Source organism: Ovis canadensis, chromosome 24 (assembly GCF_042477335.2).
Source record: "Ovis canadensis isolate MfBH-ARS-UI-01 breed Bighorn chromosome 24, ARS-UI_OviCan_v2, whole genome shotgun sequence".
Lineage (NCBI taxonomy): Eukaryota > Metazoa > Chordata > Mammalia > Artiodactyla > Bovidae > Ovis > Ovis canadensis.
Window position 1 is genome coordinate 47,899,250 of NC_091268.1, and position 25,428 is coordinate 47,924,677.

At 45.0% G+C, this 25,428-nt stretch overlaps 1 protein-coding gene across 7 annotated transcripts in view; it reads left to right on the forward strand.

The window, feature by feature from the left end:
* The window catches only part of LOC138429449 (general transcription factor II-I repeat domain-containing protein 2), a 55,596-nt gene that overhangs the window by 17,284 nt on the left and 12,884 nt on the right, over positions 1 to 25,428 (forward strand). For 3 of the 7 annotated variants that reach the window (XM_069570971.1, XM_069570972.1, XM_069570966.1), the window contains exons 3-13: positions 582 to 720; positions 5,920 to 6,045; positions 8,138 to 8,321; positions 8,860 to 8,888; positions 10,255 to 10,309; positions 10,631 to 10,674; positions 14,691 to 14,768; positions 20,930 to 20,986; positions 22,409 to 22,471; positions 23,788 to 23,865; positions 24,163 to 24,246. In XM_069570971.1, coding sequence (XP_069427072.1) covers positions 582 to 720; positions 5,920 to 6,045; positions 8,138 to 8,321; positions 8,860 to 8,888; positions 10,255 to 10,309; positions 10,631 to 10,674; positions 14,691 to 14,768; positions 20,930 to 20,986; positions 22,409 to 22,471; positions 23,788 to 23,865; positions 24,163 to 24,246 — 937 coding nt within the window. The remainder of the gene's footprint in view (positions 1 to 581; positions 721 to 5,919; positions 6,046 to 8,137; positions 8,322 to 8,859; positions 8,889 to 10,254; positions 10,310 to 10,630; positions 10,675 to 14,690; positions 14,769 to 20,929; positions 20,987 to 22,408; positions 22,472 to 23,787; positions 23,866 to 24,162; positions 24,247 to 25,428) is intronic. The other 4 variants (XM_069570967.1, XM_069570969.1, XM_069570968.1 and 1 more) reach the window with 4 other exon arrangements.

A 25,428-nucleotide genomic window follows, 5' to 3' on the forward strand; every position in this document is an offset into this window, starting at 1 on the left:
GGCTACAGTCCATGGGGTCGCAAAGAGTAGAACACGACTAACTAACTTACATAATCTCAAAGCATCTGATTACAAGATGCTTATGGATTAAAAAAAGAACAATCAGGAACTTTATGAAAGTGGACAGACTTGACAGCCACCTCCTTAATCAAGTGACCAACAGGAACACAGGCAGAGGTGGGCCAGAGGGGCCTCTGGAGCTACCTGGTGGGAGGTGCTCAGAAGCAGCAGTACTGCCTCCGTGACGCTCATGCCTCTAAGGAGGGAGCGTCGGACAAACCCAAATTTCAGGACGCCTGGAAAATAGCTGCACTGCACTTCCATAAATGTCAGTCTCCTGCAAGACAAAGAAAGATGAGATCTGTCTATCCCACATGGAAGGAGACTGGATAGACGGGACAGCAAACAGAAAGTGCAACCCTGGATTGGATCCTGGACCAGGGAAAAATTAGCTAGGGATTTTTCTTTTGTGTGTGTGTGTGTGTGTAATTTTGTATTTTTTTCTTAAAGCAGACCTCCCAGGCCCCACAAAATAGGGATCCATCCATGTAGACAACATTTAATTCTGTGTTTCATTTCAGTGTAAAGAACTGGCCAAGTCCAAGGCGGAAGTGGCCTGCATCGCAATGTATGAAGCGGATGTGTTTGTTATTGGAACAGAGAAAGGCCGTGCTTTTGTCAATGCCAGGACGGATTTACAGAAGGATTTTGCAAAATACTGTAGGTGTTACCGATTTTATCCTTTGTCTTCATAAATCTTAGAATATTCACAAGCAAGACTTATATATCGTTTTCTTCTAAGATGTCGTCATGGTGGCTCAGTGGAAAAGAATCTCCCTGCAATGCAGGAGACCTGGGTTCTGTCCTTGGGTGGGAAGATCCCTCTGGAATAGGGAATGGCCACCCACTCCAGTCCTCTTGCCTGGAGAATCCCATGGACAGAGGAGCCTGGCGGGCTACAGTCTATAGAGTCTCAGAGAGTCAGACAAGACTGAAGCCACTTTGCATGCACGCACGTTAAGGATGTTATCCTTTCTATTTATAAATCTTACGATATTTGCAGGCAAGACTTGTGTGCTGTTTTCTTCTAAGATGTCATCAGCATTATCCTAAAAATGGTTTGGACACATCCCTTTGACCTAGCAAAACACTGAGTCCAAGACCTCTCCCGTTTTTGCTTACTGGCTCCAGGCAGGGAAGACCACCCTCCCACCCACTATCTGTTCTCAGTTCAGTTCAGTTCAGTCGCTCAGTCGTGTCCAACTCTTTGCGACTCCATGAATCGCAGCACGCCAAGCCTCCCTGTCCATCACCAACTCCCGGAGTTCACTCAGATTCACGTCCATCGAGTCAGTGATGCCATCCAGCCATCTCATCCTCGGTCGTCCCCTTCTTCTCCTGCCCCCAGTCCCTCCCAGCATCAAAGTCTTTTCCAATGAGTCAGCTCTTGGCATGAGGTGGCCAAAGTACTGGAGTTTCAGCTTTAGCATCATTCCTTCCAAAGAAATCCCAGGGTTGATCTCCTTCAGAATGGACTGGTTGGATCTCCTTGCAGTCCAAGGGACTCTCAAGAGTCTTCTCCAACACCACAGTTCAAAAGCATCAATTCTTTGGCACTCAGCCTTCTTCACAGTCCAACTCTCACATCCATACATGACCACAGGAAAAACCATCAGACGGACCTTAGTCAGCAAAGTAATGTCTCTGCTTTTGAATATGCTCTCTAGGTTGGTCATAACTTTTCTTCCAAGGAGTAAGCATCTTTTAATTTCATGGCTGCAGTCACCATCTGCAGTGATTTTGGAGCACAAAGAAATAAAGTCTGACACTGTTTCCACTGTTTCTCCATCTATTTCCCATGGAATGATGGGACCGGATGCCATGATCTTCGTTTTCTGAATGCTGAGCTTTAAGCCAACTTTTTCACTCTCCTCTTTTACTTTCATCAAGAGGCTTTTTAGTTCCTCCTCACTTTCTGCCATCAGGGTGGTGTCATCTGCATATCTGAGGTTATTGATATTTCTCCCGGCAATCTTGATTCCAGCGTGTGTTTCTTCCAGCCTAGCGTTTCTCATGATGTACTCTGCATGGAAGTTAAATAAGCAGGGTGACAATATACAGCCTTGACATATTCCTTTTCCTATTTGGAACCAGTCTGTTGTTCCATGTCCAGTTCTAACTGTTGCTTCCTGGCCTGCATACAGATTTCTCAAGAGGCAGGTTAGGTGGTCTGGTATTCCCATCTCTTTCAGAATTTTCCATAGTTTATTGTGATCCACACAGTCAAAGGCTTTGGCATAGTCAATAAAGCAGAAATAGATGCTTTTCTGGAATTCTCTTGCTTTTTCGATGATCCAGCGGATGTTGGCAATTTGATCTCTGGTTCCTCTGCCTTTTCTAAAACCAGCTTGAACATCAGGAAGTTCACGGTTCACGTATTGCTGAAGCCTGGCTTAGAGAATTTTAAGCATTACTTTACTAGCGTGTGAGATGAGTGCAATTGTGTGGCAGTTTGAGCATTCTTTGGCATTGCCTTTCTTTGGGATTGGAATGAAAACTGACCTTTTCCAGTCACAAACGGGGTGACAATATACAGCCTTGATGTACTCCTTTCCCTATTTGGAACCAGTCTGTTCAAGAACCTCTTCAAATCTTTTTGACTCTCTTTCGCCCCCTGGTGTCCCCCCGCAGAACGGCAGCTCTGAATTAAGTCGTGTGCTGAGTCAGGCAAGATAGAAATCAGTTCCTCCAGCAACTCCCAGACGAGCCAGAAGGTTGAACACACAGTCCACTCTTGTGTTTGCACCCCAAGGGAGGAGGCTTAGACTGAGGGATTCCTTCCCAGCTGCTCTGCACTATGCCACATAGAAGGAGAGGCGCACACTGGCACACCAAATGCCGAGAACCTTCCTGCGCCTGTGCTGAAGTCTTCTTGGTTTTCCAGTGGCTGAGGTGCCCTAGCTTCTCAGGTGGTCGGCAGTTCTCACAGCGGTGTTCTGCTCCATCTATTGTTAATTTGGTGTATCCGTGGAAGAAAGAAGGCCTGTTGCCTCCTAGTCTGCAATCATGCCAGCATCATTCTCCTTGCTTTTGTTTTTGAAGAATTTTTTTTTTGATTGAAGAATAGTCGATTTTACAATGCTGTGTTAGTTCCAGGTGTACAGTAAAGTGATACCTATGTTTATATGTTTTTTCAGATTGTTTTTCATTATGGGTTATTGAATACAGATCCCTGAGCCACCGTACAGTAGGTTCCTATTGCTTTTTGAAGACTGTTTTTCACTTGCTATGAAACCTCCTGGCTTGACAGTTTTTTTCCCTCCAGCCTTTTTTTTTTTTTTTTGGCCATGCCACAAAGCTTATGGGATCTTAGTTCCCCAACCAGGAATTGAACCTGTGCCCTCGGCAGTGAAAGCATGGCATCCTAACTGCTGGACTGCCGGAAAATTTCCTTCCTCCAGCCCTTCAGATGTTTCCATTCCATTGTCTCCTAGCTGCCACTGTTTTAGATAACAAAATTAGGTTAGAATTCTTATTTTTGTTCCCTTGAAGGTAATGTATGTTTTTCCCTAGCTCTGTCCCAGCTTTGGTTTTTAGCGATTTGACCATGAAATGCCCATTTATGACCTTCTTTGTTTCTACCTTACTTGGTCTGTGGAGTCTATTGAATCTGCAGATTGACGTCTTCGTCAACAGTGGATGTTTCCGGCCATCATCTCATCAAATATTTATTCCAGTTCTCTTCATTTACACAGAGAGGGGAAATTGCTCTTTATTGTCTCACAGGTCACTAAGGCTCTGTTCCTTTTGTGTGTGGGTGTCCCCTTTTTCTTTTTATATTCAAGCTTCAGATTGGAGTTTCTACTGGTGTTTCTTTGAGGACACTGGTTCTTCCTCCTGCCATATCTGGGGCACTGTGCATCTGGGGAGATTTTAATTTCCAACTGTTTTCCATTTCTAAAACTCCATTCTCTTTCTTCTTTCTCTGGTTAGCATTTTCATTTCTCTGTTGGAATTCCCCTTATATTCATTTGTTGTGTTCACCATGGCTATATAAAGTCCTTCGTGTGTCTATAGCAGTTGTCTTAAGTCCTTATTTGGTCATTTCAACTGAGTCATTAGTGGTTCTGAGTCTATAAATTGCTATTTTTCTCTTTTGATCATGGGTCACATCTTCCTGCTTCTTCACATTTCTACTGATTTTTTGTATGTGTGTGTGTGTGTAGCTTTTGTGTTTGTTTGTTTGTTTGTTTTTTTTGCTGTGCTGTACAGCATGTGGGATCTTACTTCCCCAAGCAGGGATTGAACCCATGCCACCTGCATTGGGAGCCCAGAGTCTTGACCACTGGGCCGCCAGGGAAGTCGCTACAAATTTTAAATTTCATACCGGGTATTATGCATGCTATGTTGTAAAGGTCTGCTAAATAAAACTGCATTTTGTTCTGGCAGGCAGGTCAAATGGTCCCCATGTGGACAAGTGATGCCCTTGGCCCTGGAGCATCCATCCCTCTTAGTCTCGGAGGGAGGCCCCTCCTCCTAAGATGTGCCCCTTAGTTTTATAAAGTGTTCAACAAGCTTCCCAAACCCGGCGAATCCTATAACCCTGTTTAAATATGTTTAAACCCTGTTGGCTGTTAAATCTCTGCTAAACAATTAAGCTTCCAAACGTTGCTTCTACTTAAAGCCTCACCCTGTGCTTGCACAGTTGGAGAACCAGTTGAGGCTTCTCTGGTGGCTCAGATGGTAAAGAATCCGCCTGTAATGCAAGAGACTTGGGTTCGATCCCTGGGCGGGGAAGATCCCCTGGAGGAGGAAATGGCAACCCACTCCAGTATTCTTGCCTGGGAGATCCCATAGACAGAGGAGCCTGGCGGGCTACAGTCCGTGGGGTCACAAAGAGTGGGATACGACTTAGCAACGATAATAACAACAAGAATCCGAGGGAAGTTGCTGTGATGATATTGGGTCTCCCACCTCGTGACTCACTCTTCTCCAGAACTTCCTCTTCAGTGTCTAACCACAGCAGCAGTCCCGACCTGTGACGTAGATTTCCTCATTTCAACAAGTCTGCTGCTGTTAGTGCCCAGGCGCTCAGTGGTGTCCGACTCTTTGCGGCCCCATAGACTGTAGCCCACCAGGCTCCCCCGTCCATGGCATTCTCCAGGCAAGAATACTGGAGTGGGTTGCCATTTCCTCCTTCAGGGAACTTTCCCGGCCCAGGGATCTTGCGTCTCCTGTGTTGGCAGGCAGATTCTTTACCCCCAGCTGCTTTTTTGGTTAAGCTCTATTTCCCTCGGAACCCCACGGGAAGTAAGGAGTTCCCACAGGGGAAAAGCCAGGTCAGCGTGCATCTCACTCCGTGTGTTCTTCCCTTCTCTCAAGGACACCGTTCCTTTCTGGTTTTGCCTGTTTCTGACTGTTCTTCAAAGCTTTCATGTAATCGGTCTTAGGACTTCCCTGGTGGTCCGATGGTTAAGACGTCATGCTTCCAGTGCGGGATGCATGGGTTCAATCCCTGATCAGGGAACAAGGATCCTACGAGCGTGGCCAAAAAAAGAAGTAATTCATCTTAGGATTTTGTTCAGAGCTTATCACTGGGGGGCTGGTCCTAAATCTCTCCAGTTCTGAGGGTCTTCCTGCCTAGTGACTTGCAAACTCAGTAGTAAATAATTTTCTATGATATTTCCCTTTGAACTACTAAATTCTATTTCCTCATACGTTGAATTATTGATTGTTTATCCACAGAGTCATTTGAGAGGCTATCACCTTGTTACTTTACCCTATTTTCTTAATTAAAAGATCTTGTTTTATGTCAGTTCCTTTCCCCCTTTTTCCTTGCAGTACTGGAAGCATGGATATTAAGGAAATGTACTGTACAGATGCCTGGCTTCTGACTTTGTACTGATGGCTTATTCACAGGTGTTGCTGAAGGGCCGCAGGAGGTGAAGCCCCCAGGCCCCGCCAACGCCAGCGGGATGCAGGTTGATTCGGGAGAAATGGAAATCCTCAGAAAAGCTGTCGAAGACTATTTCTGCTTTTGTTACGGTAAAGCTCACCTTCGGCATTCATTCCCTGACTAGTTCACTACAGAAGATGGTGAGGTTGCTTAGTTGCTCGGTCGTGTCGGACTCTTTTGTGACCCCATGGACTGTAGCCGCCCCCAGGCTCCTCTATCCATTGGATTCTCCAGGCAAGAATACTGGAGTGGATGGCCATTTCCTTCTCCAGGGGAGCTTCCCGACCCAGGGATGGAACCCTCATCTCCTGCACTGGCAGGTGGATTCTTTACTGCTGAGCCACTAGGGAAACCCACAAAGATGGTATTCAGTTCAGTTGCTCAGTCATGTCCGACTCTTTGTGACCCCATGAACCACAGCACACCAGGCCTCCCTGTCCATCACCAACTCCCGGAGTTTACTCAAACCCATGTCCATTGAGTTGGTGATGCCATTCAACCATCTCATCCTCTGTCGTCCCCTTCTCCTCCTGCCTTCAATCTTTCCCAGCATCAGGGTCTTTTCAAATGAGTCAGCTCTTCGCATCAGGTGGCCAGAGTATTGGAGTTTCAGCTTCAACATCAGTCCTTCCAATGAACATCTAGGACCAATCTCCTTTAGGATGGACTGGTTGGATCTCCTTGCAGTCCAGGGGACTCTCAAGAGTCTTCTCCAACACCACAGTTCAAAAGCATCAATTCTTTGGTGCTCAGCTTTCTTTATAGTCCAACTCTCACACCCGTACATGACCGCTAGAAAAAGCATAGCCTTGACTAGACAGACCTTTGCTGGCAAAGATGGTATTAGAGATCATTTTATCAGCATGACTATATAAACCATCTCTAACATTAGAGAAATCCACATTTTCATGAAGCGACCAGCCAGTTAAGCACCAGATCAACCTGGTCTCTTCCCATTTGTCAGCCTTCAGTCTTTGTGGAGCCCCCTCCCCACGGCCATGTAGTTACAACAGATGTTGGTTCACACACCAGCCTCATCCTCATTGGTCTCCCCACAGGCCTGGAGACAGGAAATTTTTTTAAATTTATTTTTTAATTGGAGGAAAATTGCTTTGCAATGTTGTGTTGGTTTCTGCGGTACCACAACGTGAATCAGCCATAATTATACATATATCCCCTCCCTCCTGAGCCTCACTCCCCTGAGACAGTTTTTTTTTTTTTTAATACCTACACAATGCTTTAGATAGGGGTGTTTCCAGGTGGTCCAGTGGTTAAGAATCTGTGCTTCCGCTGCCAGGGGTGCGGTACTATGCCAGAAGTAACATCTAGCATGCCACACAGTGCATTTAAAACACACACACACACAAAACAAAAAACCACTTAAAAGCTAGATAACAAGGACGTCTGCAGGTGTTATATTTGCATTAGAAGCCCATGAGCATCTTCAGGCCTGGCTCCTCTTTCCTATACAGCTGCATACATCTGTGTGACCTGCAGTGAGCATCTGTATTTGGGGACCCCAGCTAGGGGATCTTAGGGTCTCAGGTTATACTTCCCTATGAGAAATGGGGCTCCAGCACCGTGGGGATGGCCAGTGGTGCAGAGAGACTGTCACAGCCGCAGGTGGCGACATGAGGCCTCGGCTCTCTACAGGCAAGGCCTGGTCTGCACCATGTGATACAGGGACAGGTAAGCTTTGGGCCAGGCCCCCATCCTCGGCTGGCAGCACCGTGAGTAACCACGCAGGGTGTTCCCTGAGGCCCTGGATGCACCCGAGCGAGTACCCTGGATCGTGCAACTGCCGAGAGAAGAGACAAAAAGACCTGTTATTGTCTTTTCTTTCAGAAGGGGATTATTTTCAGTTAGTTTACTTATTGAAATATAGTTGACTTACCTTATATTAGTTTCCAGTGTACAACATACTGATTCAGTGTTTTTATAGATTATGCAACCTGTTATTTTCTCTTCTGTGAAGATTTAAAGGAAAACAGATTCTATGTATTCTTTTGGACCTTTGATTGGAAATGTTACGAACTTGAGATATAGCAGCATGGGACACTTTAGGATTTTAATAAACTTTGGAGCCAAATGTCACCACCTGGGTTTATGGCATTAACTGAAATTGATGGTCAGGGTTTCTTATGCTCCTGTTATTTAAAGATATCCTGCTGATGCTTCCAGGCAAAGCCTTGGGGACAACCGCCATGGTACCTGTTCCTTATGAGAAGATGCTGACGGACCAGGAGGCTATAGTGGTGCGGGGGCTCCCAGAAAGGGTCCCCTTTCAACACCCTGAGAACTATGACCTTACAACACTGAAGTGGATTTTGGAGAACAAAGCGGGGATTTCATTCCTTATCAACAGGTGACAGGCTCTCCCCCTTTTCTCACAGCTGGTTCATCTGAAGATAAACTGACAACTTAATTTCAGTTGGTTCAATCTGTCCCGTTGCATTTATTTATTGGGGTTGTTGTATTTATCTAAATGATTTGATGTATCTGTTTTTGACTGTGCTGGGGCTCCACTGCTGCATGGGCGTTTCTGTAGTTGCGGCAAGCAGGGGCTCCTCTCTAGTCATGATGCGCAGGCTTCTCACTTCAGTGGCTTCCCTTGTTGCCGAACACCACCTCTAGGGCACGCGGGCTTCAGTAGTTGCAGCTCATGGGCTCTAGAGCACAGACTCAGTAGCTATGGCACACGGGCTTCGTTGCTACACGGCCTGTGGGGTCTTCCCAGACCAGGGATCAAACCCATGTCTCCTGCATTGGCAGGCAGATTTTTTTTACCACTAAGCCCCCAAGGAAGCCCCGTCCCCTTATGTTTAGAAGTTGGTTCTTCAGATGTTTACTCTGTGTGTCTGGTGTGTGCATGTCAGGTGTTAATTTATGGGGTTCTTTTGCAGACCTTTCCCGGGTCCAGCGAATCAGCCAGGTAAGTGACAGCTTCTCCTACTTGGTGACTGCCCAGGTTGCTTTTCTTAGTTAAAGTGCAATTCTGGCACCTTCTAAAACTGGTTTAGGCTGTGCCTTTCCTGCATTGAGGAGGCCACCCCTGATCCCGGGACCTGGGGAGATGTTTGCAGGGACTACAGCTCAGGGAAGCACACACACCCAGGAGCCGAGACACCAGCCTCCTCCAGCTTGCGAGCCAGCGGACTTCTGCTTCCAGACTTCACAGGGCAGGAGACCTGCCTTGTCCACACGCATAGGAATGTGAGAAGGCTGGTCTTTGTGCACCAGCCATGGGCCAGGCGTGCTGGGCTTCAGGAGTAGGTCTGGGCTGTGTGGCTATTCCTGTGTTTCTGAGATGTCTGCAAGAAGGAATGAGACTGTTCAGAGAACCAGGAGTGGCGACCATGAGAGCCCTTGGGAAAGGGTTAGAACTGTGTGGTCAGAAGATCTTCCCAGAGAAGCTGGCCCCCAAGATAAGCAGGGTCTTAACAGCTTGGTTCCCCCAGGAACCCATTCCATGTGGTCAGGCAGAAGGCTTGTGCAGGGTGTTGGAGACTACATTTGGGAACCCAGGACCACTCATAATCTCATAATGATGAAGGGACCAAAAAAAGAAGCAGTCTTACCAGGAGCATTTAGAGATCCATCTACGCCCACTTCTTGTTTTTTCAGATCATTGTTCTGGATGTAGTTGGAAACCTTGGGTCATGAAAGGTTCATGAAAGACCAGGTCTAAAGAGAGTGTCATGCTGGGCCTACCTAGGTGCAGAAACCAAGTGGCTGGGGTGGGCGGGGGTCTCACTGTCCACAAGATGCACTTCGGGGTACAGACGATGATGAGACACTCCTGTGCGTGGACTGCTCACAGAGCAAGTATTTCTGGAGCAGTTGTGAGTTCCTGGGGGCCCAGCTCACCTTAAAGGAGGGACTGGAGCGTGAGGGGTGGCTGGTGACCGCTGTCCCAGGCGGCTTGTATTGTCCTTACAGAATAATGATAATAACCGCTGATACATTCTGTGATGGACACTGTTCTAAGCACCTTGCATGGATGAATTAATCCTTACTCAAGCACCATCCTCAGATGAGGAAACTGAGGCACGGGGAGGCTTAGTAACCTGCTGGAGGTCACTCTGGCCCCTGTCTGCTGTTCAGCCCCCGTCTTGTCCACACAGGTGGCCCAGTCCTTGGCGGCTGCTTTGAGCTGGTCTCTTACTGCCCTTCTCTGATGGCCTGGAACCTGGAGTTCAGTCCTCTCTGCATTTCCCTTCCCTTTATATGCTTTTGAATGTTGTCATGTTTCAAGATGCATGAAACCAGCTAGCGTGTGTCTTTTTACTCCTGCACAGGTGGGCCTGGGATGGTAACCGACACTGATGAGTCAGTGACATCACCAAGCGAAAGGTAAGGGACAAATAAAAAATTACGTCTACATCTAAACCCAGTGTGTTAGCCTTTAGAGTATGGAATGGCTTATTTTGTTACATATTCCTTATTCAAAGGGATATTTGGGATTATGAAACTATATTCTGTTGACACCTTTAACTTTCTTCATGGTGTCATTTAACTTTACGAAATTAAAGTCGAGGTAGCTGTGCCTTCAGTTTGATGAGGGGAGGGGAACCGTGACATCATGGAGATCTGGGGAGTGGGCTCAGTGTGCCCAGATGCCTGTGGGCAGTTCTTTTCCTGCCCATCTTGACCAGCGTTCCCTTCTCCTTTTAGCTGCACCCCCGTCCGTGTGAAGACTGAACCCATGGAAGATTCTGGTATGTGTACTGATGCTTGTAGAATAAGGTATTCAGCAGGTCATTATTTGACTCCTTTTAATACCCACTGCAGTATTCTGGCCTGGAGAATTCCACGGACAGAGGAGCCTGGCGGGCTACAGTCCGTGGGTCTCAAAGAGTCAGACACGACTGAGCGACCTTCACTTTCACTGCACATTTTACGTAAAAATGGTACTTTCAGTAAATCAGGAATAGAGGGGAACTTCCTCAACTTGATAAAAACTTCAAAAAACTGGTAGCTGACATCATATTTAATGGTGAGAAACTGTAATTTTTCCCACTAAGATCAGTAAGGATGTCCCCTCTCATCACTCCCATTCAATATCATACTGAAAGTCCTAGTTAATGCAATAAGACAAGAAAACTGTCAGTTTTAGTCATTATTCCCAATCATATACCATATATTTCCTTTTCTTGACTTAGTAAAATGTTATTGGGCTTCCCTGGTGGTTCAGACAGTAAAGAATCCGCCTGCAATGCGGGAGACCTGGGTTTGATCCCTGGGTTAGGAAGATCCCCTGGAAAAGGGAACGGCTACCCACTCCAGTATTCTGGCCTGGAGAATTCCATGGACAGAGGATCCTGGCAGGCCACAGTCCATGAGGTCACTAAGTAGATGTATTTGTAGGTAAAGTATTATTTTAATCGTATGGAAATTATAACTTGACTGTTAAATGGGTAAAAAAAAAGTCTTATACATTTGGAATTATGAATTTGATTTATGAATAAAGTATGAGTAAACAACTTGTTTTATTGCTTTCTTACACTCTAATTTCTAAATGTTCCACAATAGACATGCGTTACTACGATAATCTATATTGGCAGAAAAGAAATCCCTCTTTGATGGATAAGAGCAGTTAACCCCCATCCCTGCCTCTCCCACTTCTCAAAAAAGAAAAGAAAAAAGAAAAATGGCATTAAGGGAAAATGTTAAAGGTTAAAAATAGAAAAAAATTTAAAAGTCAAATGTTTCATCAAGGGATGGAAAAATATTGAAAGCATTAGAAGTTAAAAGCTTAGCAGCCTAAAATAAACAAGTACATAAAACTAACGCTCAAACCTCAGAAAGATAAAGATGAATGCAAACTGGCTATAATGGAGTAAAGGGTTTCCCTGGTGGCTCAGCAGTAAATAATCTGCCTGCAATGCAGGAGACAAGAATTTGATCCCTGGGTCAGGAAGATCCCCTAGAGAGGGAAGTGGCAATCCACTCCAGTATTCTTGCCTGGAGAATCCCATGGACAGAGGAGCCTGGAGGCACATAGTCCCTGGGGAAGAAAGAATTGGACACGACTTAGTAACTAAACCACCTACTACCATAACGGGGTAAAACTAGAATTTAATAATGTTGAGAAAAGCAATCTAAAAATAAGAAACAGTTCCAAACTTCCAAAAGTTAAAATTAAGTATGAGAGAATCTAAAAGAAAAATATTCAATATTAAGAATACATGTAGAGGAAAGGCAAAGAGAGACTTTATCTTCAGTGAAGTGGAGGTCAGAGCATCCACCTTTCTGAAGGTGTCAGGGTGTGGTTTGCACCCGGCTGCCTCCCCCAGTCCCTCGGGGCCGGAGAGCCTGACCCCTCCCTTGTCATACACCAGGGTCACTCCTGTCTACATGGAAATGTGTGCTTGGTGGAAGCTCCACCTTAAATATCATGGTCTGAAAACTAAGAGTGCTTGCCCACTGTAGTTATTCTAGGTAAAACCAACACAAGACAACGAGGAGCCAAGGATTTCCGCTGGCAGAATTCAGCTGTGTAGTCTTCATCCCCCTTATATGTGATGCCCCTTTAATCTTAGGGATGTGTGTGTTCTCAGTTGTGTCCGACTCGTTGTGACCCTATGGACTGTCCCCACCAGGCTTCTCTGTCCATGGGCTTTCCCAGGCAAGAATACTGGGGTGGGTTGCCATTTCCTCCATCAGGATATCTTCCTGATCCAGGGATCAAACCCTCATCTCCTGTGTCTCTTGCATTACAGGCGGATTCTGTACCGCTGAGCCAGAGAAGCCCCTCTAATCTTAGCCATGATGCATTTCAGATACATTCTGCCTGTGTCTCTGTTGGTCATGGAGAATTCAAAACCCCCAAGCCACAGTCTCCTGTCAGAAACCGGGAAAACAGATGGGATGAGAGTGAGCGGTTGTTAGCCCTCCCTGAGGGGGGGCCCTTTCACGGAACCATGCCCCCCCCCCGGCCCCCGCCTCCCTCTCCTTCCTCACCAGCTGCAGCGTGGATGAGCCATTCCCACTGGCCTTAAAATAGGCCTCTTTTGTTGAGGTCTCTCTTTGGAGATGTGGTTCCCTTTAAGGTACAATATGTGTTCCCTAATAATGTGAATTTCATGGTACGGCTCGCTTCCAGCTGCCTACAGGCTTCTGAGAGCTGACCATCCCTTGGCCTTACTTCCCGCAATGTCTGTGTAGCACCTGGCGCAGCGAACAGCTGTTTAAACGGGTTTTGCCTTTTGAATGTCCCCCTCCCCCTCCTCATGTGTTGAGGAAAAGCTGAAGCCAGCCTGTTTTCATTACCATTTCAAACACATTCTGCATTCCGCAGCATCAAATCTGCTTTCAGTTGCCTGCATTGAACGGGAGTTTTTCTTTGACAGCCCAGCCATCACATATTTATCAGATGTTTGTGAGTAGAGGCATTAGCGTCTAATCAACTTGGAAGTTGTACCTAAAAGTTTGACTGTAAGTTACAAAAGCTATACACATTTCAAACAAAAATTCAGGCTGGTGATATGTGAAAAATGAGAGTCGCTCCGTCGTGTCAGACTCTTTGAGACCCCGTGGACTATTCAGTCCTTGGAATTCTCCAGGCCAGAACGCTGGAGTGGGTAGCCTTTCCCTTCTCCAGGGGATCTTCCCAACCCAGTGATCGAACCCAGGTCTCACGCATTGTGGGTGGATTCTTTACCAGCTGAGCCACCAGGGAAGCCCTTTTGATAATCACATTCTTTAATACCCCATCTCACTATCCCTATGCCAACAGAGCTGTTCATTTCAGAAGGCCCCCACCCCCACCCCGGAACTTGTTAATTAATGGTGAACAGTGAAATCCCAAGCTGTGTCACAATTACTGTTTTTGCCTCTGTTAACTTTCACAGATTATATGTATACTTCAGTATCAGTTATCTATTGCAGTATAAAAGACCGCCTGCACCCCAGAACCTAGTGGCTTCAAACCATGATTCCGTCTTTCTCACACATCTGTGTGTGGACCAGGCCGTCCTCCGGGCTGGGCTGGCCGTCCTCCTGGGTCAAGGCCTCAGGCAGCAGAGCTGGGTCTCTCTCCTCTGAGCCTCACATCCTCCAGGTTCATTCACAGGCCGCTCTGCAGAGGCGGCAGGCCCAGGCACATTTCAAGCCTCTGTCTACATCCCATTGGCTGAAGCAAGTCACATGACCAGCCCCAGGTTTACAAGGGGGGGTAGTTTTCCACTTGGAGAAAACAGGAGTGGGAAAGTTAGGTTGCAAACAGGCGTGTATACTGGCATGGGAGGCTTCCGTGGCGAATTTTTGCCATCTCCCACACCTTTCCCTGATTAAGCCTTTTGGTTTTACTAATGTAGTTTCCCCAGGTTTTGACATTCATCCTGTTGTAGTAAGTAAATTAAGATAATCTGTGCCAATTCCGGCCCCATTACAGAAGGAGATTTATAGTATTTCATGTAAACACATGTACATATTCAGCCATCTTGAAAGGGAAAATCTCTCCAAACTGGGAACTAGACCTCTTTCTCCTTCTCTTCTTTTCCTTCCTCCCTCCGTCTTTCCCTCCGTCTTTCATTCCTTTTAGGTTGTGTTTTTATATTTTTATGTAGATTAACCCATTCGTTCATAGTGCCTGAGCTACAAGTTCTTTCGCTGACTGCAGTGTTACTGTGTTAATCCAACCTGCATTAAACAACCTGGAAGGTATATTAGCTGGTCACATCTCTGTTGGTGAGTTTAACACATCCTTTTATAATTTCCATTGAATTCCAAGGTATTTCACTGAAAGCAGAAGTTGTGTCAGTCAAGAAAGAATCAGAAGATCCTAATTACTATGAATATAGTATGCAAGGTAATACCCTTTTATAATAACTTTCTTCTCTAAAAGTTATCTGTGATGAAAGCTTTTAATTAGTGCTCATCTGAACAAATAAGCAAAGAGTCATAAAGATCCATGTATACTTACGTAGAATCTGGCACAGTGCCATTAAGGTGAACAACTTCACAGTCGTAAAACAGATTGTATTAATATGTAGCCTGAATCCTTATGATTCTGGGCATACGTGACTGTAAAGGTATTTCAGGCTGTGTTTTACTTGAGTTTGTCTATTAAATATTGTTTTCTGTGTTCTAAAATATTCCCCTCTTAAGCCACTTCTGTCCAGTCTGAGTTGCTGAGAAGATATTAAGATAAAAGAGATGGAGACAGAGTTAAGAAACTCAAGTGCCTTTTTTTACTAGAAAGGCAGCATATGAGTTCACTACCAGCACATAAGTTCAACAGGAAGAAGACGGTTGTTACCAAATGCACAAACATTCCCAAGGGGATGCAGGTGGGGTGGTCTCTGGGGTTGGGTGGCTCTGTTCTCCACACAGAGACCAGAATCCTGCCGGCCCCCAGCTGATGATGATGGTTGATGGTCAGCTGGGGCCATCATGGTGACAGGACACCAACTTGTTGCTATGGCAACTGCACTGTGTTCAGGTCCTTTCTCCATCTTCCAGCTCCACTGCAGAGTGAAGGACGATTTGCAATTACATCCTCAAACATGCTCAGATTGAAAATGTTTCCTACAAAATCGTAAACTTTGGAATTTCCCTGCAGCATTACTTAGCTCAGTAAGTGTTACTAAAAAACACCTTTTCCAAAAGATCTAAAAGGCCCACAGACCAACGGAAGTTCTGTTGTAATTGCTCTGTCGTGGGCCAACCCCACCCACCCTCTTCTGCCCACTCCTGCCCTGTGCCCCATGACCAGTCTCCTTACATCTGGGCAGAGGGGCAGAGGATCTCTTCTCAGCCCATTCCATACATCCTACCCCATCCCAATTGTGTATTCTTTGAAAGCTGGGATCCGTTCTCGTCTTTCCCCACTCACATTCTCTGTGGCTCCGCATCACCTGTAAAGTCCCAGTTCCCTTCCATGCTCCTATTGTTCCTCTTCTTTTTTGGCTACCCCATAAAGCACACAGGATCTTAGCTCCCTGAGAGAGAGAGAGTGAAGTAGCTCAGTTGTGTCCGACTCTTTGCAACCCCATGAACAGTAGCCTGCCAGGCTCCTCCATCCATGGGATTTTCCAAGCAAGAGTGTTGGAGTGGATTGCCTTTTCCTTCTCCAGGGGATCTTCCCAAACCAGTGATTGAACTTGGGTCTCCTGCACTGGAGGCAGACTCTACCTGAGCCACCAGGGAAGCCCGAGAAGTGAAAATTGCTCAGACCCCATGGACTACACAGTCCATGGAATTCTCCAGGCAGAATACTGGAGTGGGTATCTGTTCCCTTCTCCAGGGGATCTTCCTAACTCAGGGATCGAACCCAGGTCTTACACATCGTGGGCAGATTCTTTACTAGCTGAGCCGCAAGGGAAACCCAAGAATACTAGAGTGGGTAGCCTCTCTCTTCTCCAGCAGATCTTCCCGACCCAGGAATCAAACTAGGGTCTCCTGCATTGCAGGCGGATTCTTTACCAACTGAGCAGAGCAGGGATCAAACCTGTGCCCCAGGCAGTGGAAGCTCAGAACCTTAACCGCTTGACCGCCAGGAAAGTCCCCCTCCTGCTCTTTCTGGTGTCCCCTCCTGTGTCATCTGCCTCCCCCACCATCACCCTCCCTCTGTTCTTCAGACACATGCTCTGTCTGTGGTTCCTTGTACATGCCCTGAGTCCCCCTCCCACAGGGCTTTTATATAAGCTGATCCCTCGCCGAGGCTCCCCTTCCTATCCTGTAGACTTCTGAGGAGCATCCGCCTTCTTTCTGGACACAGTCAGAACCTCAACTCCTGCAGGAGCTTCCAGCATTTAGTGTGACCTGCCGTGTTCTATTTTTGCTTTTTTTTTTTTTGGCCACACCAAACATCATGTGCCATCTTAGTGCCTTGACCAGGGATTGAAGCCACGCCCCCCCGCATTGGAAGGGTGCAGTCTTAACTCCTGGACCGCCAGGGAAGTCCTATATTGATGCTTTTGCCGAGGACTCCCTCAGCTAGTGGTGGGAAACACAGAATCTTACTCCCACCCTGGAGTCCCAAACCCGGGACTTTCTACATCCTGTCGGGACTTTCTGCATCCTGTACACTCAGATGTGCTTGCTGAATTTAGTGTGAAGAATCAGTGTAACATTTGTTTCTAAATGACTGTTGTTTCAAAACAACAGTCATTTAGAAACAAATTCTTGACTCCCAAGAATATATTTTTAAACTTAAATGATCAAATTGTGTACAATCAGGGATAGGATACTTACAGATTCTGCTCTAAAAAGCAACAGTGAAATAAATCAGATGCACCTGCAATCACTCTATTTTAACTTTTCAGAAAGAAGTACATTATTTGAAGAGAGATATTTACATTCAACCTATGACTTTATAGTCTTTCTCCTGGTTGGCTTGAAAACGACAGAACCATTCAAGACATCTTTGTAGAACAGCTTCCTTCTTGATACCAAAAAAGTTCCAGATTGCCTGACATCATGGATGGTATTCCATTACACTGAATGTTTTTATAACCATTTAGGTTAAATACATGCTGAAGTATTGATATCGTTCTGTCTCCTTTAAGTAAGGGAGATAGTTTTAAATCCAAAAAGACAATCAGTGTGCCCTGCTCAGAATGGCAATTGGCCCCTAGGGAGCCCCCGGTGAAGTCAGCCGTGGCCCCACGAGTGCTCAGAAGCTACCCCCCAGCACACACACCAGGATCTCATGATCCATCTGCAACACAGATCTCTCAGAAGACCCCCGACACAACGTCTACACTGGTACATATAGTATCTGGCCCATGCGAAGCCCATGGAAGCCCCACAGGTCTTTTAGGTGTGCAGGGACCCCATCTCTTCCCTGGAAATGAAGAACGCCCTGTGCAAGCTTTGCTGAGCTGTACTGCACCCAGGCTTCCTTGATGTGGATGGATGTCAGAGCATCACTACCATTCTGTCCTCTTCCCGGCGTGATGTGGGTGGAAAGGCTTCCAGGACAGGGGAACAAGGTCAAGGAGCCCAAGAAAAAGAAGTCCAAGGTCAAGGAATTAACGTAGCCTTTCCCGAAATATATCACTGCAATGCTGACCCTTCTGCCTTCCTTTTCCACACTGAAATACTCCAAACATTGATTACACAGAGCCCAGCTGGATAATGCAGGATAATCTTTTCTGAAGGTTATCAGTGAGGACACCTAATCCTATCTTCCCCTTGCCGTGTAACATAAAAATTCTTGGGTTTTGGATATCTTTTTTTTGCAGCGGTGGGTGGGGGGGCATCTGCCTATCACAAATAGTAAACAATTGTACGCCAACAAATTGAGTCACCTAAATGAAATGGACAAACTACTGAAGCTGACTAAAGATAAAACACACATTTTGAATAGTCACATAACAAGAATTTTGAATAGTCGTTGAAAAGCTTCCTACAAACAAAAGCCCAGGATCAGATGATTTCACTGGTGAATTCTACCAAGTGTTTCAAGAATGTACACCAGAACTTCAAAAACCCTTACAGGAAATAGAGGAGGGAATACTTCTAGACTCATTCTGCTAGGCCAGTATCACCCTGATACAAAAGCCAGACAAAACAACGCAAGGAAACTACAGAACAGTATCGATTATTAACAGATAAACAAAAATCTTCAATAAAACAGTCGTTAAGTTTATACATCCATACCTGTTGGGTATGTACCTCAGCCTCAGGCCTGCAAACCTTGAGAACAAAGAAAAAGCCCAGCGACAAAGCCATCAGTGGCTTATTGGACAAGGGACCTTACACAGCTGAAGCAAAGTCCTGGAGCAGCACCCACCTTGTGCAGCAAACGCCAGATGAGAAGAGAGCAACCTTTGCTAATTCGGAGGAGGAGGCTCCCATTTACAGGGAGGAACTGACGTCTGATTGGCTCTTCGGTTACTGGGGAAACCAACAGTTGGGTAGGGGGCAAGCGAGGTAGGTAGTTACTAATTTAGCCCCAATTAAGAGGATGGAGGTAGCCCTGTGTGTGAAGCAGGGTCTGGTTGAGTGGGGAGATGTACTAAGAGCAAGAGAACGGCCATCTTGAACGGCCTGACCACAGAATCACCGTATAGTGATTTCTAGGAAGGCAAGATTAGCTCAACGTACGGAAATCAGTCAACAGAATAGCAACATAATGAAAAAAAGACAAAACCCACACGATTGTCCCCATAGATGTAGCAAAAAGGCATTTGACAAAATCTAATACCTTTCATGATTTTTAAAAAACGCTCAAGAAACTAGGAACCGAAGGGAACTTTTTCATCATAATTAAGAGCATCTATTTAAAAACTTATATAGACCATGTCATACTTAAAGATTGAAGACTTTCCCCCTAAGACCAGGAACAAGACAAGTATGTCTGGGACTTTGGTGGTCCACTGGTTAAGAATATGTCTGCCAGTGCAGGGGACGTGGGTTCGACCTCTGATTCAGAAAGGTCCCACGTGCTGCGGGGCAGCTAAGCTCGAGCACCACAGTTACTGAAGCCCCTGCACCTAGACCCTGTGTTCCAAGAGAGAAACCACCGCAGTGAAAAGCCCGCACACCGCAAGGAAGAGTAGCCCCCGTCTGTGCAGCGAGAGAAAGCCTGCACGCAGCAACAAAGACCCAGCACACTGAAAAACAATGATTAATTTTTTTAAAAAATATGTCTGTTCTTGCCACTTCTTTTCAACATTGTCTTGGAGGTCCTAAGCAGAGCAGTTAGGCAAGATCAAAAAAGAAATCCAGATGTGTGTCTCCATCTGGAGCCAGAGGTCGGGAAAGACAAAGATCACAAACAGGGTAAATTATTAGCATTTTGCTATCTGAGTAAAGGGTAGATGGATCTTTTTTGTACTATTTTATTTTTACAACTTTCCTGTAAGTTTAAAACTGAAAGTGAAAGTGAAGTCGCTCAGTCGTGTCCGACTCTTTGCGACCGGTGGACTATAGCCCACCAAGCTCCTCCATCCATGGGATTTAAAACTACTTCCAGTATAAAGACATGCATGAGAATTGAGGAAACTTGAACAATGAGTAGATATGAGATGGTGATAAAGAATTATCTTCCCTGGTGGCTCAGATGGTAAAGCATCTGCCCACAATGTGGGAGACCCGGGTTCGATCCCTGGGTTGGGAAGATCAAGAATAATTGTTCATTGCTTGGGTCATCACGATATGGTGACGCTAACAGAAGAGAGATGGACTTCCTCCAGTGTAGGCATTTGCACACTGAATTCCGAGATTTACCCTGAACTACCAATGGGGGTAGTTACTTTTCTTCGCCGACAGAGTTCGTATACTCAAAGGTATGGTTCTTCCAGTGGTCGTGAGAGTTGGATCCTAAAGAAGGCTGAGCTTCAAACAATTGATGCTCAAACTGTGGTGTTGGAGAAGACTCTTGAGGGTCCCTTGGACTGCAAGGAGATCAAACCAGTCCATCCTAAAGGCAACCAACCCTGAATATTCATGGAAGGACTGATGCTGAAGCTCCAGTACTTTGGCCACCTGATGCAAAGAGCTGACACATTGGAAAAGACCCTGATGCTGGAAAAGACTGATGGCAGGAGAAGGGGATGACACAGGACCACATGGTTGGATGGCATCACCAACTCAATGGACATGAGTTTGAGCAAACTCAGGGAGACAGTGAAAGGCAGGGAAGCCTGGTGTGCTGCAGTCCATGGGTTGCAAAGAATCTGACACAACTGAGTGACTGAACAACAACCGGTGCGGGGGGTGGGGGTGGGGGCACAGAAAGAATGACCTGAGTCGATGACTTGATGCTGGAGGATGGACAAATGGCCTCATTTCGCCTTCTCTCTGCTTTTCTATGTTTTAAGTTTTTCCAAAGCAAAGGTAGGTTAAGGGGAAAAAAACATAAAGAAAGGATCATTTATATGAATTCAATTTCAAGGAGGCTATAAATATTTCGTGGGTATTCCTATGTGGGTCTTGAATTCTTTGCCTTAGTTTCAAATGATGTCTTTTTAAAAAATATGTGTTTCTGCCTATTTAATATATTGTTTGCTTTCCTTTCAGAGAGCCATCATTCTTCTGCAGGCACTGAAGTAATAGAAATGGAATTACCAATGGAAGGTTAGAAAATTGAGGCATTCTCTCTCTTTTCAGTTTACAGTATTTTGCAGAGAATAAACTTTCTTAAAAGACCTTTTGGATATGAACCATATTTTAAAGTCTTTATTGAATTCGTTACAATACTTGCTTCTGTTTCATGTTTTGGGTTTTTGGCCCCGAGGCATTGTGGGATCTCAGCTCCCCGACCAGAGATCAAACCCGAACCCCCTGCACTGGAAGGTGAAGTCTTAACCACTGGACTGCCAGGGGAGCCCCTTGTTTGATTTTTAAAAGCTTTCTATTTTATGCCAGACCTTTCATTCTTTCTTTATTGACCGAACCACACGGCCTACCAGATTTCAATTCCCTAGCCAGGGATTAAAACCCACGCCATGGTAGTGAAAGCCCAGAATCCTAACCACTAGGCCACCAGAAAACTCCCTGAAACCTTTTTATTTTAAAGTAGTTATAGTTCGATCCCTGGGTCGGGAAGATCCCCTGGAGAAGGAAATGGCAACCCACTCCAGTATTCTTGCCCAGGAAATCCCATGGACAGAGGAGCCTGGCGGGCTACAGTCCATGGGGTTGCAAAGAGTCAGACACAGCTTAGCAACTGAACAGCAACAGATTGACAAGAAGCTGCAAGAACAGTGCACGCAGCTCAGTGCACCTTCATCCATTTTCCCCTATCTTATACGACGATAGTACAAAATCAAAACGGTCTTGAGTTCTAGTCTTTCTTCTCTTGCTAACAATCAATTAACGTAACAAGTGACAGATCTTTCTAAAATGAGCCCATTGGGTGAGATAATCTAGCCAGGCTCTTGTCTGTATGTAGAACTTGTATGTTGTTGTTCGGTCACTCAGTTGTGTCCAACTCTTTGCAACCCCGTGAACCGCAGCACGCCAGGCTTCCCTGTCCTTCGCCATCTCCTGGAGCTGGCACAGACTCGTTTCCATTGAGTCTGGTGATGCCAACTTGATGTACATGTCATAATTCTTATCCAGCAGAAAACTAAACTATGAGTCCAAGTAATGATAGACCTTGAATCACCGGGGGGCTGCTGGCAGGATAAGAGAGGAGGGAATAGCTTTTGAAAAATCTCAATAATTCCCAACAACAACCAGAAAACACTGTTGCCGCATGAATTCCATTAGCTCAAAGAGAAGAATATTCTGTGTCCCTTACTGTGGGTAACTTCGTATCATTTGCTCCCTGAAAGTTTCTTATCTCCCCTTATCCCTTGTAAGTTAAGGTAATCTTTTATTACTCTGTTATCCCTTTTAAAATTAAAATTACCTTTGTGTTTATACCTCTGTTTATTAAATACGAAATGCATTTAAAATGCCAGGATAAGCAACTTTGGGGGCAGAAGAGCAGTAAAATATTGGAACATGAGAATATGTAACAACGAATGTCATTTTAGAAATTTTTTTTTCAAGATTCTACTCAACTTGTCCCTTCAGAAACGAGTGAGGACCCTGGAGCTGAGGTGAAAATTGAAGGTTGGTTGCCAAAAGCCTTGCCGAATTCACACTGCTAAGTGTAGTTTTCCTTTTTCCTCAAACGACTGCCCCAGGGAAACGAGTGAAATCGATGTGTGTGTATGTGTGTATGACCAGGGGAGGGAGGAGCAGTGTGGTGTGGCTCCTTTTGTCCTTCTGAGGTCTTGCTCTCCAGTGTAAAATCTCAGATATCCAAATAGTTGATTGTTCAGAACACAGGGACTGAGCTCTGCGGCCCTCAGAAAGGACTGCTGCTGCTGCTGCTGCTAAGTCACTTCAGTCGTGTCCGACTCTGTGCGACCCCATAGACAGAAGCCCACCAGGCTCCCCCGTCCCTGGGATTCTCCAGGCAAGAACACTGGAGTGGGTTGCCATTTCCTTCTCCAGTGCATGAAAGTGAAAAGGGAAAGTGAAGTCGCTCAGTCGTGTCTGACTGTTAGCGACCCCATGGACTGCAGCCCACCAGGCTCCTCCGTCCATGGGATTTTCCAGGCAAGAGTACTGGAGTGGGGTGCCAGCGCCTTCTCCGCAGAAAGGACTAGATAGGCTCATTTCATTTCTCACATAGAACTTAAGGGAGCGTAGTGTCTGTCATTAGACCAGACTGTGATAATATCAGCTGCGCTTTTACTACTTAGCCCCATCTGAGCTTTTCCTTGACTGTCTTGTTACATCATGTCTCATGGGCCGTCTGCTTCTCAAGTGCTCTCTTGTACGCACTCATATGTCTTCCTCTCCTCACCCCTCCTTAAAATGAGAATAACAATAAAGGATTTTTTTTTTTCTTTTCCTTTGGCCAAGTGACATGCAGGATCTTAATTCCTCAACCAGGGCATGAACCTGTGCCCCCTGCATTGCGGGCTTGGGGTCTTAACCACTGGACCGCTAGGGAAGTCCCAGGAAATATATTTTTAATCATTCTTCTTTTGAAATCAATTTACACTGACTGTGAAGTATCAGGGGCTACAAACTAAGTAAAAGCCATGGTGTCCTTTCCCCTTTGACATGGACTCAAACGTCAATTAATGCCAAGCCAGCTTGTGATTCCACAGCTAAATATTCTCTGGAGTTTTAAAAATTTAGTCTGGGTTTCTTTTCTTTCTTTCTTTCTTTTTTGGCCACACTGTGCTGCTTGCAGAATCTTAGTTCCCCATCCGGCATTGAACCTGGGCCCTTGGCAGGGAAAGCCTGAGTCACAATCGCTAGGTCACCGGGAATTCCCTCCTTGGGCCTTCTGATCAGAATGGCAGTTTGATCGTTTTAGAGCAGAAGTAGTCTAATTTTCTATAACTTCTAAATTTCAATTTCTGTTTAAGGAAACAGCAGTTCACCCAATATTACAAATTCTGCAGCAGGTGTTGAAGACCTTAACATTGTTCAGGTGACAGTCCCAGGTATAGAATTCTCTCTGATTTTGTCGTATTTAGACTGTTTTTCATTTTGTTATATTTTAACCATTTTGTGACATGGGTTAATCTCTTGGGGCTATTTCTTTACTAAGTTCAACCTGTCAACTAAGGAAAGACATCTCTAATGCCTTAAATTTACAAATTTACAAAATGCTTACTTTTTGCTAAACGTAAGTTGATAAGCCAGGTAAAGTACTTTCTCATGAGCTAATGGGGGTTTTCTCCAATGGCCTTATGGGGTTGGGGCCAAATACATTAACTTTTTTTTTTTTTTTTTTTTAGATAATGAGAAGGAAAGATTGTCAAGCCTTGAAAAAATAAAACAACTAAGAGAGCAAGTCAATGACCTTTTTAGCCGAAAATTTGGTATGTTTTTATATTGTTGCATATTCAGAGTTTTGAATATATATTTGAAATATTTCTTTCTAACTGATTAAGAAATTGATCTTTCTCTTAAGGAGCTGTGATCAAAATTAGTGTGTGTTTTTACACGGAAACACTAATAACATAATAATAATGATAGCTAGCTTTTGGCCAATAGGCACATGAAGAGATGCTCAACATTATTAATTATTAGAGATATGCAACTCAAAATCACAATGAGGTACCACCTCACACCAGTCAGAATGGCCATCATTAAAGAAATCTGCAAATAATAAATGCTGGGGAGGCTGTGGAGAAAAGAGAACCCTTCTGCACTGTTGGTGGGAATAAGTTGGTGCAGCCACTGTGGAGGATAATATAGGGATTCCTTCGAAAACTAAAAACAGAACCACCATATGATCCAGCATTTCCATTTCCTGGCATATATCCAGACAAAACTATAATTCAGAAAGATACGTGCACCCCTATGTTCGTAGCAGCAGTACTCACAGTAGCCAAGACATGGAAACAGTCTAAATGTCCATCGACAGATGAACGGATAAGGAAGACCTGGTACCTGTGTCTGATGGAATGCTGCTCAGCCACAAGAAAAGAATGAAACAGTGCCATTTGCAGCAACATGGCTGCAACTAGAGATTGTCATGCTAAGTGAAGTAAGTCATAAAGAGAAAGGCTAATACCATATGACATCACTCTCTGTGGAATCTAAAATAGGACACAAATGAACCTATCTGGGAAACAGAATCATGGACATGGAGAATGCACTGGTGGTTGCCAAGGAGGAGGAGGCTGAGGGAGGGATGGAGCGGGAAGTTGGGGTTAGCAGATGTAAGCGTTTATAAATAGAATGGATAAACAGCAAGGTCATACTGTATAGCACAGAAAAATAAAGTCAATATCCTATGATAAACCATAGTGGAAAAGAATATTTTAAAAAGAAAATGTGTGTGTGTCATATATATATATATATATAAAACTGAATCACTTTGCTGTACAACAGAAATTAACACATTATAAATTGATTATACGTCAATAAAAAATTGTTTTTAAAAGCTATCTTTATCAAATCATTATGTTGTATACCCAAAACTAATATAATGTTATATGTCAATTTTATCTCAATTTGGAAAATAACTACCATAGCTATCTTTGACTTACCGACTT